The 13,511-nt window shown below is 43.0% G+C and overlaps 1 protein-coding gene and 1 long non-coding RNA gene across 9 annotated transcripts in view; one reads left to right on the top strand and one right to left on the bottom strand.

Annotated features, from left to right (window-relative positions):
- nav2a (neuron navigator 2a) overlaps positions 1–13,511 on the bottom strand; it is a 982,776-nt gene that overhangs the window by 257,615 nt on the left and 711,650 nt on the right. For all 6 annotated transcript variants that reach the window (XM_073049760.1, XM_073049759.1, XM_073049758.1 and 3 more), the window contains one exon: positions 182–290. In XM_073049760.1, coding sequence (XP_072905861.1) covers positions 182–290 — 109 coding nt within the window. The remainder of the gene's footprint in view (positions 1–181; positions 291–13,511) is intronic.
- LOC140729690 (uncharacterized) overlaps positions 1–13,511 on the top strand; it is a 259,922-nt gene that overhangs the window by 123,868 nt on the left and 122,543 nt on the right. The gene's annotated exons all lie outside the window — the stretch shown is intronic.

Raw genomic sequence — 13,511 nt, forward strand, 5'->3', positions numbered from 1 at the left:
CTGAAGAGCTGTTTCCGAATCTGCATGTAGCAACACTCAGGCAAAGCAATGCTGATGTAATCAGATTCACAGTTGGAGCTCTCTGAACTCGCTGCCTGCTCCACACTTTGCTTCAACACTGTGGGAAACCAAGACAGGGCACGTGGCTTTGATCAAACCCTTTCGCTGAGAGATCCCGTACCTGTGTGTGATCTGCGTCCCTCGTAGACTGGACATGGTCTCTTCTAAGTTCTGACGAAGGTCGGCAATGTTCTTGACAGTTCGTAATCTTCGAGTCTCTGGGTCCTCTCCTGTGAAATCAGAAATGGCATTTGACATTTAGCTCTTTCAACCCACTGAAAATTTTTAAAAAACTGTGAGACTCAGGAAATTCATTTTGTGCTCCTTTACATTTTCATATCAGAAGTGCCCAATGCTGGTTGCGTTTCAAAAATCCCTTAATAAGAAATTCTTTTGTTAAAAAGAATCTGCAGGCTTGCAAAATGATAGCTGTTGGCTTCTCAAATAGAGTATCATTCAATAGCATCTTATCTGGAAAATTTATTTCTTATATTTTGAAGAAGTACTGCTACAAACAGCAACTAAAAACCATTTTTATCGTTGCATTTTTTTGTGTTGAAATATCTTCCAGAAATGTTATTACCATCCATCTTAGGATGTTTCCATATGAGAATACACAGTACAGTCGGCCCTCCTTACCCGTGAATTCCACATGCGCGAATTCAAACAACCGCGAATCGCAAAAACCCGGAAGTGCTCTTCCAGCACTTGTTGTTTGAGCATGTACAAACTTTTTTTTCTTGTCATTATTCCCTAAACAATGCAGTATAACAACTATCTTACATAGTATTTACATTGTATTAGGTATTATAAGTAATCTAGAGATAATTTAAAGCATACGGGATGATGTGCGTGGTTTTTTCTGGATTGGGGTCAGAAAAAATCGTAAGTTCTCTTACTAAGTAAGTTGGAACAGGTACATCCGGTAATATTTAGCATCAGTTTGTCAAACGTTTGTCTTAGTATATAGTATATATTTTACCTTTCTATGCATATAAAACACTTAAGAACGTATGTTTCAGTGCCGGGCTCAGGAATAGAAGTTCTTGGGATTCGGGACAGATCACTCCCGAGCGTGCTCTCCACCATGCTGGGTTGATGTGGAGGATCAAAAACCCAAAACCCAATAATTAAACCACTGTATTGCTTAGTAATAATTGTAGCTTTCATCGGGGCACAGCCTTTCTCACTTTATCCTTTAAAATTGTTCTGATCGTTGACCGACGTAGCCTAACGCTTTTCCAATGACCGATGGTGTTTCACCTCTTTCTGATCACTTTATTATTTCCACTTTATTTTCAATCGTGATTGTGATTATTTTTGTGAACAGAAACACTGCGGATTCAGATCTCTGCCGCTGGGTCCTAAGATCCACCGCACTGAATAAAGGACTTGAGCATCCGCGAATTTTGGTATCCGCGCGGGGTCCCGGAACCAAACCCTTGTGGATAAGGAGGGCCGACTGTAGTTGATAAAGGTCTGCAATGCATTGCTAGGGGTAATTGAGGCAGATTCAAAAGAAGGTCGAACGCATCTGAAGGCCCGTGGAGAGAGGGCAACTTAGTGGAATCAATGGGATTGCTCACGTAGAGCATATGTGAGCCAGATGGCTTTCTTTGATGCTGTAATCATATCCTGGTTCAGTTACAGACTCCTTGCCAATATACAGCATAATGATTAACCAAGACTGCTAGTTAACTGGAGGTTTGGCAATATCCGTCAAGATAAAGTCAGACCAAATCACTCAGTGCACCCATTTGGCCTTGCCTTTTGTACTCTTCTGCTATACCAACATACCAAGAGGGGCATCAATGCCAAAAATAGTAGAGATATAAAATATTATTATGTAATGGCACTGAGATTTGATGATCACATGTATTTACTTATTTGGAGATATAGTGCAGAACAGGCACTTCCAGCCCAACAAGCCTCACTGGCTAGCAACCCACCTGTTGAACATAATCCTAATCTCAGGATACAGGCAGTCCCTGGGTTACGTACGTTCCGTCCCTGAGTCCGTCTTTAAGTCAGATTTGTATGTAAGTCGGAACAAGTATATCCGGTATTATTTAGCGTCAAACATTTGTCTTAGTATATAGTATATATTTTACCTTTCTATGCATAAAAAACACTTAAGAAACGCCTGTATTCCAATAATTAAACCACTGTGTTGCTTAGTAATAATTGTAGCTTTCATCGGGGCAGGGCCTTTCACATGCTCCATTATTCTCACTTTATCCGTTATCCTTTAAAATTGTTCTGATCGTTGATTGACTGTAGCCTAATGCTTTTCCAATGACCGATGGTGTTTCACCTCTTTCCAAACGCTTTATTATTTCCACTTTATTTTCAATCGCGATCGCTTCCCATCAATGGAACAGAAACACTGCGGACGGCGGGTCCCGATCTCTGCCGGCTCCTGAGGTCCGCTGGGTCCTAAGAACCACTGCACTAAATTCCCCGGGTCCTAAACTCCACCGGACTGAGACAGGTTAAATGCGACAAGTGGGGGCCGTGCTGTGTTTGGGTATTTGATCCTCCACAATATTCTGCGTGGGAATTTAAACTGGAGGTGGCAGTGTTTTTTTTACGAGGTCGAGTTGCGAGCTTGACATCCACCCGGCACGGGAGCTGTCTGTCACTAAATCAAACTCGTGAACCTCTGTCCTCCAGCCGGGTGCTGATCTCACTGCGCCACCAGCCGACCGGGACGGGGGGGGGGTGGGTTGGGGGTGCACGGTCAGGGTGAATCTTACTAAGAAAAATTTAAGCCAAATACAAAGTTAAACACTCAACACAGTGTCAACGGCAACTACTTAAAATGGCGGATGGCGTCATGATCTGACTTAAAATGGCGGACGGCGTTCTCCTTCCTCGGTTCGTAAGTATCAGTTGTCCGTAAGTCTAATGTTCGTAACTCGGGGACTACCTGTAATTTACAATGACCAATTAACCTACTAACTAGTAGATTGTTGGACTGTGGAAGGAAACTGGAGCACCTGGAAGAAACCCATGTGGTTCACGGGGAGAGTGTACAGATGCTCCAGAATTTTAACTCCAAAACACCCCTAGCTGTAATAGTGCCGTGCTAACAGCTATGCTACTGTGGTACCCAACATTATCAGTGCTTAACCTAATCTAATGGGCTCTGAATTTCCATGGTTGGCTGTCCAGTTTCACTCTGTCAGAGAAGTGCCCTTTGTTCCACCCATTACACATCACTGAGCCTCTCTGCTAATGACACAAACCACTGCAGGAACTCAGTGGATCAGGCAGCATGTGCGGAAGGAACTGGACTGTTGGCATTTTGGATCAAGATCCTTCATCTGCTACTGCTAAGTGTCCTTCCCCGTCTACATGAAGGGTCACCCAAAATATTGACTGCCTTTTTCCCCACCATAGCTGCTGCTTGACCTGCTGAGTTCCTCCAAACATCTTGTTGTGACTCCGGATTCCAGCATCTGCAATCTCTTGTGTCTTCTCTTGTCTGCTAACAAGATTAACCTGTTTCTCTCTTCCTTAGTTCTGGTGAAGGGTCCCAGACTTGCAATGCTAACTGTTTCTCCTTCCACAAATGCTTCCTGACCAACTGATATTTTCAACATTTTCCCATCGTATTTCAAATTCCAGGTTGTGACTGCCCACAAGAAAATGAATCTCAGGGGAGTACAAGGTGACATATATGTACTTTGATAATAACTTTACTTTGATCTTTGAACATCCAGCATCTACAATGTTTTTTCTCAATTTTCGTTTCATCATCAATATCATCATGTGTCGTGTGATATGACGTGGGTGATCATGGTCTATGACCATGATTGTCACGGCAAATTTTTCCAAAGAAGTGGTTTGCAACTGCCTTTTTCTGGGCAGTGTCTTTGCAAGACGGGTGACCCAAGCCACTGTGAATACTCTTCGGAGATTGTCTGCCTGGTGACAGTGGTCGCATGACCAGGACTTGAGATATTGTGATAGGCACCAGCTGCTCCTACGGCTTCACATGATCCTGATTGGTGGGGGGGATGTAGTGCTAAGCAGGTGCTATACCTTGCTCAAGGGTGACCTGCAGGCTAGTGAAGGGAAGGAGCACCTTACACCTCCTTTGATAGCGATGTATCTCCACCCCCGCCATCCCAACACCATTTACTGGTGTTCAATTAGTCTGAAGCTTCATCAAAGAATAGATGAACATTATCATAATATATTCCTGCCATTCTTTAGTTTACGCCGGCTGGTGGCGTAGTGGCATCAGCGCTGGATTTTGGGGCGGAAGGTCCCGAGTTCGAATCCAGCCGGTTCCTGTGCACGCTTTCCATCTATGCTGGGTTGAGTGCCGAGCTAGCAACTCGACCTCATAAAAAAGAAATTGCCTGCTACAGAAACATCAACAGCAAAAAGTTGATGGCCTACGGTCTCTCGTGAGTTGAAAGGCAATTTCATTCATTTCTTCATTCTTTAGTTTATCATCCCCCTGATGTTAATGTCTTTTGCTGAGTAATGAGTCACAGGTTACCAAATGTTTCACCGTTCACTACTCTTAACATGTGAACTCAGAAACTGAGCCTTGGCAGGCTAAGTGGATCATACAGCAGGAGTTAATTGCTCCAAGTTCACCCCCTCCCCTTCATTCATGCATTTTTCAGCAGGGATCGGTAAGCAGCACTGAGAAAGAATGATCCCAGTTAAATTTATTCTCCTTAGTATTTATACATGAAGATTAAAAGAGATATCCCTGCTAATATCCACTCAGGAGAACCCAACCCAGCAATGGAATGGTCCAAGATGGCATTGTCTTTACATCATACCATTAAAGGAATAGTAACAAAGAATTGTCACACTGACATTGTATTATATTTTCAAACTGTTTATTCAAGGATTTGCTGGTGCCTTTGCTGAACTGCTGGCCCAAGAACTCTGAATTAATCATAATTTTTCAACATAAAGAGTTAGAAAGACAAATAACCATTATTTCAAATCAATTTTAACACAAGAATGTGTGTTAAATTACACTCCAATTATGTAGGGTGCTTGTGAGACTGCATACAAAATAGTGAATGCAGATCTGGTCTCCACACCTGTGATGAAAAAAATATGCAACAGACTGACAGCTGGGCTCGCTGAGTTGCCACAAGGAGAGATAAAGCAGACTGGGGCTATACCATCTTAAGTTTGTAAGAATGAGAAGCAACCACATTGAAACAAAAGAGCTAGTCATTGACTTCAGGAAAGGGGTAGTGCACATGCGCCTGTCTACTTCAACGGTGTTAAGGACAAGAGGGTTGAGAGCTTTGGGTTCCTACCGGTTAACATCACCAACAACCAATTATATAGTTCACAGCCAAGCTAGCTCACCTATTTTGTCAACACACACAAAATGCTGGTGGAATGCAGCAGGCCAGGCAGCAACTATAGGAAGAAATACAGTCAACGTTTCGGGCTGAGACCCTTTGCCAGGACTAGCTGAAAGAAGAGATAGTAAGAGATTTGAAAGGTGGGGGGGAAGGGGAGATCCGAAATGATAGGAGAAGACAGGAGGGGGAGGGATGAAGCTAAGAGCTGGAAAGTTGATTGGCAAAAGGGATTCAAGGCTGGAGAAGGGAAAGGATCATGGGACAGGAGGCTTAGGGAGAAAGAAAGGGGGAGGGGAGCACCAGAGGGAGATGGAGAGCAGGCAAGGAGTGATTGTGAGAGGGGCAGGGAGAGAAAAAAGAGAGAAAGGGAAAAAAAGGAAAAAAATAATAAATGAATTAATGAATGAATAAATAAAGGATGGGGTAAGAAGAGGAGGAGGGGCATTAATGGAAGTTAGAGAAATCAATGTTCAACCCATCAGGTTGGAGGCTATCAGACGGAATACAAGGTGTTGTTCTTTCAACCTGAGTGTGACTTCATCTTGATAGTAGAGGAGGCCATGGATTGACATATTAGAATGGGAATGGGACGTGGAATTGTTATTGTTTCGCTTTGCTCTTCCACAATGCACTGTGTAATGACCTGAGCTACACAAACAGTATGCAAGACAAGTATTTCACTGTATCTCAGTATATGTGACAATAATAAACTAATTCCAATACCAGAAAAAAAAAACACATACATAGTTCTTATCTAGTTGGACAGCGTATATGTGGAGTTGACATTTCACCTGGGTGATACATTTAGAACCTGGGATCATCGTTTCAAAACAAGGATTTGACTACTTGTGACTGAGAAAACATTCCTTTAATCAGAAGGTTGTGACTTGTAGAAATTTAAAAAGCAAGAGCTCTTACACTGAAGGTAGAGACTGATAAACTTCTGGGGAATCAAGAGAAATGGGACTAATGAAGGCGACTGGTGATGAGGCAGATCAGCCATGATCTTACTGAATGCTGGAGAAGGCACAAGGGGGCAGATACCCACTTAGACTTCTATTCTTAATGTTAATTGGGAATAAATGAGATATTGTGGCAACCCACTTCCCAGCGCACTCGAACCGGCTCACAAAGTGGCGACCACTACAGTATGAAAAGGATCTAGCACCTTATCCTATCCTTCTTTAACTTCTAAATGAAGAAACATTCATTAGAAGACTTGTGCAATTTACATGCCCTCTCTCCCTATTCTACACTACAAGGTGCTGATAGCTTTGCATCTTGCATAACCAGTTAACGTGAGAGTGTTGCATGTATTACTCCCACAGGATTTCTCTCCATCTTTGTTTTTCCCCAATCTTTTCTCCTCAGAGTTCCAGGTTTTATCCTGACTACCTGAGAAAGCCAATCTTAGCCTGGCTTTGGAATCGAGTCTATGACCTGCAGGAGCAGTTTTCTCCCCTGCTCTATCTATTCTTAATAACTTAAAAAACTGTGATTATATATATATAATCTTTTAAACACAACCCTGCTTAACATAACTCTATTGAGTACAAGTTGATCCTCATAATTTAACCCTTGGGAAATCAGGTTTCACTGGTAAATCTATACTGCACCTCTCCAAATGACATGTTAGGGGAGATATGTGGTCCAAAGTGATGCACAATGGCTGAAGTGTAAGTTCTACTTCATAATGTTTTAGTCTTCTGTATATAAAGGCCAATCTCCCATTTGACCACTTTATGTTAATAATGTAAATGAGCTCTGAGGTCTCTTAATCCTCACAACTGAATCGAGTTTCTAAACCCTCTGCTGAACTAAATGCCAATTAGCTTTGATCAAACATTTGTTGTACACCAAAGATCATTGATCCACCTTTGATTTCCAGCAGTAGTGTACTTACTGTTGAGGTTCTGATAAACATCTAACATCGTCAGTAGAGTCTGCTCATTGACCTGAGCAATGCCTTCCCACACGCACGTGTGTTGAACATGCACCTGACACAATTCGTTACTTCGACACAAAGACATGCTTCTCTCTCGAGTGGTCCGGCTTAATCCTAGTTTAGTCCGCTGCTCCTGTGCCTTGCTTTTCAATCCACACAATGCAGGAATTTTGCTTACTCTGGACCCAGGTCTGCCTCGGCCCAAATATCCACTCTCGGAACCAAGTGCCTTCCTTAAGATCTTGGATGGGTTCAGCTGTGTGGAAGAGGTTGCTGACTTCCCATTTACTCCTCCACTTGATTTAAAATACAGCTTTGATTCCTTCTTGGCTTGGCTGTAACTCCAAGATAGCAGAGGGCTGCTTCTGTATTTTGCCCCATATACTTGAGGGTTTTTAGACGGAAAAAAGTGACTCGCATCACTGGGTTGATCCATTTTCTGAAAAACAATATAGCTTCTTCTTCTTCTTTCTTCCAATCACTTGTCCAGGTCAAAGGCTGGCTTCTGCAACTTGAGATAGTTACTTAAAACTGTTGAATACCGAACAACCCACATTGAGTGTGCCTCTGCTTTTAGAAAAAGTTCTCGTGTGCAATGAAACGACACACTGCTTTTCAGATTGCAACTGGGGGCAAGTGTGATCTTTCCCCACTGTCTCCAGATCAAGCTGAAGGCAGCAGCAACTTTTCAGCTGGTTCTGCGGTCTTGCTTGGAAGTGATTGGTCTCTTTCTCTGGGTCTTTTTTTAAGCTGGTATTTAAAATGACCGATGGTAAAAAAGATCCCTGTTGTGTGCTTGGTTTAGACATACAAGAGGACAACTTATTGACAAAACTTTGGTGATTACTGAAGACGGCTTTGAATCCTCACACCGCTTAATATTCATCTGGTGTTTCTCTTTATCATAGTTTTATTTGTCTTTCTCTAAAGAACTGCCATGGCACAAACAGCTAGAAACGACACAATAAGAGCTGGCCAAAGCCCAGACTACAAAACACCCATTCACTACCTTTGATGCACTGGATCCAGCTCTATTGAGGCATCTATGGCCACAGCTTTCATTGTATCCTCCCCACTTTCTACAAACCCCAACCCCCACCTTTCAAACACAGAGAAAAAGAGACGGAAAATATCTTTCCCCTATCATAGAACTCCATTTCTGTCACCAACAACAGTACACAAATCATGGTGTAGTTAGTTTCCCCCAGTCAAACTGGGTCGGATTATTTACTGGGTCTATTTTGGAGCTAAGAGGTATTTGTGGGCGTATTAACTTGTCTAGCGTTTAAGCCACAGCATGCATTAACTTCAGCTGGACTGGTCCCAACTAAAAAAAGTGGGAGAAAATGTCAATTTTGCATTGGTTGAATCAAGTCAATAAAGGTTACCAGAGAGAAAAGTAAAATCTATTCGAGATTTACAAAAAAGAACTGTAATTTGCAAACGGTAAAGCAGGTTTCAAAATCTACTAACTCCTACTGCCCTTACATCCATTATAACTTTTATACAGGAATTCTTCAAAAGTGAAGAAAAACAAAATAAATGGAAAGAAATTCAAGAGCAGTATAATTCAGTTATTCTTTTGTGAGCCTAACCAGTGGAGAAGGCAGAGATCAAAGTGTCCAAAGTATAATGGGGTTTGTCATATTCATTTAAAGGAACATTAGACAAAATTCCAATTCCAAGTGTCTAAATACTAAAAAAAACTTACACAATAATGGGTTTTAACATTGCTAGAGCCATGAATTCATTTATTACTGAATGTGGACACAGAGGCTTCCAGAAACAGAACCCTGGCCTAGTCAGTGGATTGTTAGTTTTGCTGACAGTAAACAGTGGCATCTTTACTGAAGCCTTTTCCCCATCAAAACTTGAAATGTGGTGTTGTTCAACTGATGCAGAAGCCAAACTGAAGAGGGGGAGGGTTTTCCTATTGAATTAGAATTGACAAAGGCATCAGGGGAAAACAAAACATGACTCAACAACTGAAGGTCCCGTCAAGTACTCATTATGAACACCCAGCTTCTGGCAGAAACTAGAGTAGGACCTGAATTTACTGACTGGAAAGGCAAAGAAGCAGACTCAATGACAGCATTCAAAAAGCCATAGGATAACATATTGCAAATCAATTCAGCTGAATAAATCTATGAAACAAATCAAATGAATTGAACAAATCAATGTTGAATTACAAATCAGTATGAGTGAACAATAACTGAATGAATTGTGGTAAACCTGAGGCTCAAGATGAAACCCTTTGGAGAGTTATGGCCCAGGTGCAGGTCAATGGGACTAGGCAGATTAATAGTCTGGTGTGTCCTAGATGGGCTGAATGGCCTGTTTCTATGCTGAAGTGTACTATGATTCTATAACTCAATGATAGCTTAGTTTCTTAACTCGAACCAATCCTATACTTGACCTGTCAAAGACATCTGTCTCTTGCATTACAACTTCTTTCTTAATTGGCTTTGCTATCCCACCTTTTCCCCTTTCCCTTGTCTGCACACTCTGTCTTTGAGTAATAAGTGCCTTGTCTATCCCCTTTTGGAGCTCATTTCAGTTATCATAATTACACCATGGATATCACAGCCCACCAACCTTAAATGCACTACACTTTGTGTATTTATATTTGTACACTTTTTATTCCTCATCGTCTTTCTTGATCTAAGTCTATCCAATGTTGCATACTTTACTCCCTATAACTTCAATTTCCATTTCCATTATGCACTTTATTGCTTCTTCCATTACTATATCATGGTATGATCACACTGCTAATTCCATTTTAATATCTCCCCAAACACACAAGAGAACACCTCGATTAAGACATTGGCATGTTAAAGAAGCTGCAGCTATCGTGAGCAGTTGTTTGTTGGTGAGGCAGCATAAGGTTTATAAAGAGCTCGGGATGTTTCAGGAATTTTTAGTGGGCTGCAATCATCACAAGCAGTCCTGACGAAGAGTCTCGGCCCGAAACGCTGAGAGTGCTTCTTCCTATAGATGCTGCCTGGCCTGCTGCTTTCCACCAGCATTTTGTGTGTGTTGCTTGAGATTCCAGCATCTGCAGATTTCTTTGTGATTACAAGCAGTTGTTTGCTGGTGAGGCAGCGTGAGATTTAAAAAGAGCTTGGGCCTTTCGGAACTTTTTGGCCAGCTGCAATCATAACAATTTCTTAGGCGCTGGGTTGGCAGCAATAAAGAGGAGCCAGGTGTAAGCAGAGAGGCCATTGTTGGAGTGGATGGTGTTCGAGTGGTCAGGCTCTGGCTCAACCGGTTTGGGTGAGAACAGGCGCAGACCAACACTTAAGCTTGAGAAGTTAGAGGTATAACAACTGTCGGCAGGATGGTAGTTAAGGCAGTGGATTGTTCCTCCTATAAGATGAGTGACCGCAGAGTACTTAATGGTCTCCTTCATGACTACATCTGCGGGAAGTTTATCCAAATTCAACTCTCGAGTGACAAGGCCAAGGAACTGGAACTGGATCTGATGTACCAGGGATGATTCAGGGAGCTGAAAACCTCACAGATGAAACTTTTACTGAAGTGCTCACACCAAGAGAGCAGGCTTCAGACAGCACAATAGATGGGTGACCACCAGGAGAAGTAAGGGGAGTAAGCAGTCAGTATATGGTTCCTCTCTGGCCATTCCCATAGCAACAAGTATACTCCTTTGAATACTGCTGGGGAGGGAGAGGGGGTGGAGAATGACCTAACAGCGACTAGCAGTAGCAGCTAGGCCAGTGCATTGTGGCCTTCTTTGAGGGAAGAGTCAAGTTAAGCAATGCAATAGTGATAGAATACTTGATAGTTAGGAATCGGACAGGAGAATCAGTGGTCATGAAAGAGACACCAGGATTGTGTATAGCCTCCCAGGTGCTAAGGTCCAAGATGGCTCAGATTTGTTGCAGAAGGTTCTCAAGAGGGAGGGTGAGCAGCAAGAGGTCATGTCGCACACTGCACCAATGACATAGGTAGAAAGGGGGAAGAGGTCCTACACAGTGAGTATAGGGAGTTAGGAAAGAGGCAGAAGAGCAAGAACTCCAAGGTGACGATCTCTGGATTACTCCCAGTACCACGTGCTGGTCAGGGCAGAAATAAGTCAAGTCACTTTTTATTGTCATTTCGACCATAACCGCTGGTACAGTACATAGTGAAAATGAGACAGTGTTTTTCAGGACCATGGTGCTACATGAAACGGTACAAAAACTACACTGAACTACGTGAAAACAACACAGAAAAAAGCTACACTAGACTGCAGACCTACCCAGGACTGCATAAAGTGCACAAAACAGTGCAGGCATTACAATAAATAATAGACATGACAATAGGCACAGTAGAGGTCAGTAAGTTGGTGTCAGTCCAGACTCTGGGTATTGAGGAGTCTGATAGCTTGGGGGAAGAAACTATTACATAGTCTGGTCGTGAGAGCCCGAATGTTTCTGTGCCTTTTCCCAGACGGCAGGAGGGAGAAGAGTTTGTATGAGGGGTACGTGGGGTCCTTCATAATGCTGTTTCCTTTGCAGATGCAGCATATAGTGTAAATGTCCGTGATGGCGGGAAGAGAGACCCCGATGATCTTCTCAGCTGACCTCACTATCCGCTGCAGGGTCCTGCAATCCGAGATGGTGCAATTTCTGAACCAGGCAGTGATGCAGCTGCTCAGGATGCTCTCAATACAACCCCTGTAGAATGTGATGAGGATGGGGGGGTGGGAGATGGACTCTCCTCAGCCTTCGCAGAAAGTAGAGACTCTGCTGGGCTTTCTTTGCTATGGAGCTGGTGTTGAGGGACCAGGTGAGATTCTCCGCCAGGTGAACACCAAGAAATTTGGTGCTCTTAACGATCACTACCAAGGATCTGTCGATGTTCAGTGGGGAGTGGCCGTTCCGTGCCCTCCTGAAGTCAACAACCATCTCTTTTGTCTTGTTCACATTCAGAGACAGGTTGTTGGCTCTGCACCAGTCCATTAGCCGCTGCACCTCCTCTCTGTATGCAGACTCATCATTCTTGCTGATAAGACCCACCACGATCGTGTCATCGACGAACTTGATGATGTAGTTCGAGCTGTGTGTTGCAGCACAGTTGTGGGTCAGCAGAGTGAGCAGCAGTGGACTGAGCACACAACCCTGGGGGCCCCCTGTGCTCAGTGTGATGGAATAAGATGATATTCTAATGCATGAGTGGCAAAGGAGCTGCTGCAGGGGGACGAGTTTCAGATTTCTGGATCATTGGGATCTCTTCTGGGGAATGTATGACCTGTACAAAAGGGACGGGTTACATCTGAACCCGATGGGGCGCAACATCCTTGTGAGCTGGTTTGCTAGAGTTGTTGGGAAAGATTTAACTTAAACTGTCTGGGAACTGGAGTGACAGGGCTGAGGAATGGGCAACTGGTATACAAGTTGATGCAGTGTGCAGTGAGACCGTGAGGACGGACAGGCAGATGATAGGGTAAAATTGCAATCGATGGGATGAGCTGAAGTGAATCATGGGGGCAAAATGGAAGAGGGTGTTGAATACAAGACTGAAGGTGTTATACTTGAATGCATCCAGTATACGGAAAAAGGTAGATGATCTTGTGGAGATTGGCAGGTATGACATTGGGCATCACTGAATCATAGCTGAAAGAAGATCATAGTTAGCAGCTTAACATCCAAGGATACACATTGTATTGAAAGGACAGACAGGTAGGCAGAGAGAGTGGGGTGGCTCTGCTGGTAAAATATGAAATAAAATCCCTAGAAAGAAGTGACATAGAATCAGAAGATGTAGAATCTTTGTGGCAGAGTTAAGAAACTACAAGGATAAAAAGACCCTGATGGGAGTTATATACAGGCCTTTGAAATGTAGGATGGATGCAGGATATAAATTACAATGGGAAATGGAAAAGGCATGTAAAAATGGCAATATTACAATAGTCATGGGAGAATTTCAATATGCAGGTAGGTTGGTAAAATTAGGTTGGTGCTGGATCCCAAGAGAGGGAATTTGTTGAATGCTTTTTAGAGCAGTTTGTAGTCGTGCACTAGGGAAAAGACAATTCTGAACTAGGAGTTGTGTAATGAACCTGATTTGATTAGGGAGCTTAACATAAAGGAACCATTAGGAGGTAGTGATCATAATATGATAGAATTCGGCCTGCTGTTTGAGAGGGAAAAGAT

This window comes from Hemitrygon akajei, chromosome 6 (assembly GCF_048418815.1).
Source record: "Hemitrygon akajei chromosome 6, sHemAka1.3, whole genome shotgun sequence".
Lineage (NCBI taxonomy): Eukaryota > Metazoa > Chordata > Chondrichthyes > Myliobatiformes > Dasyatidae > Hemitrygon > Hemitrygon akajei.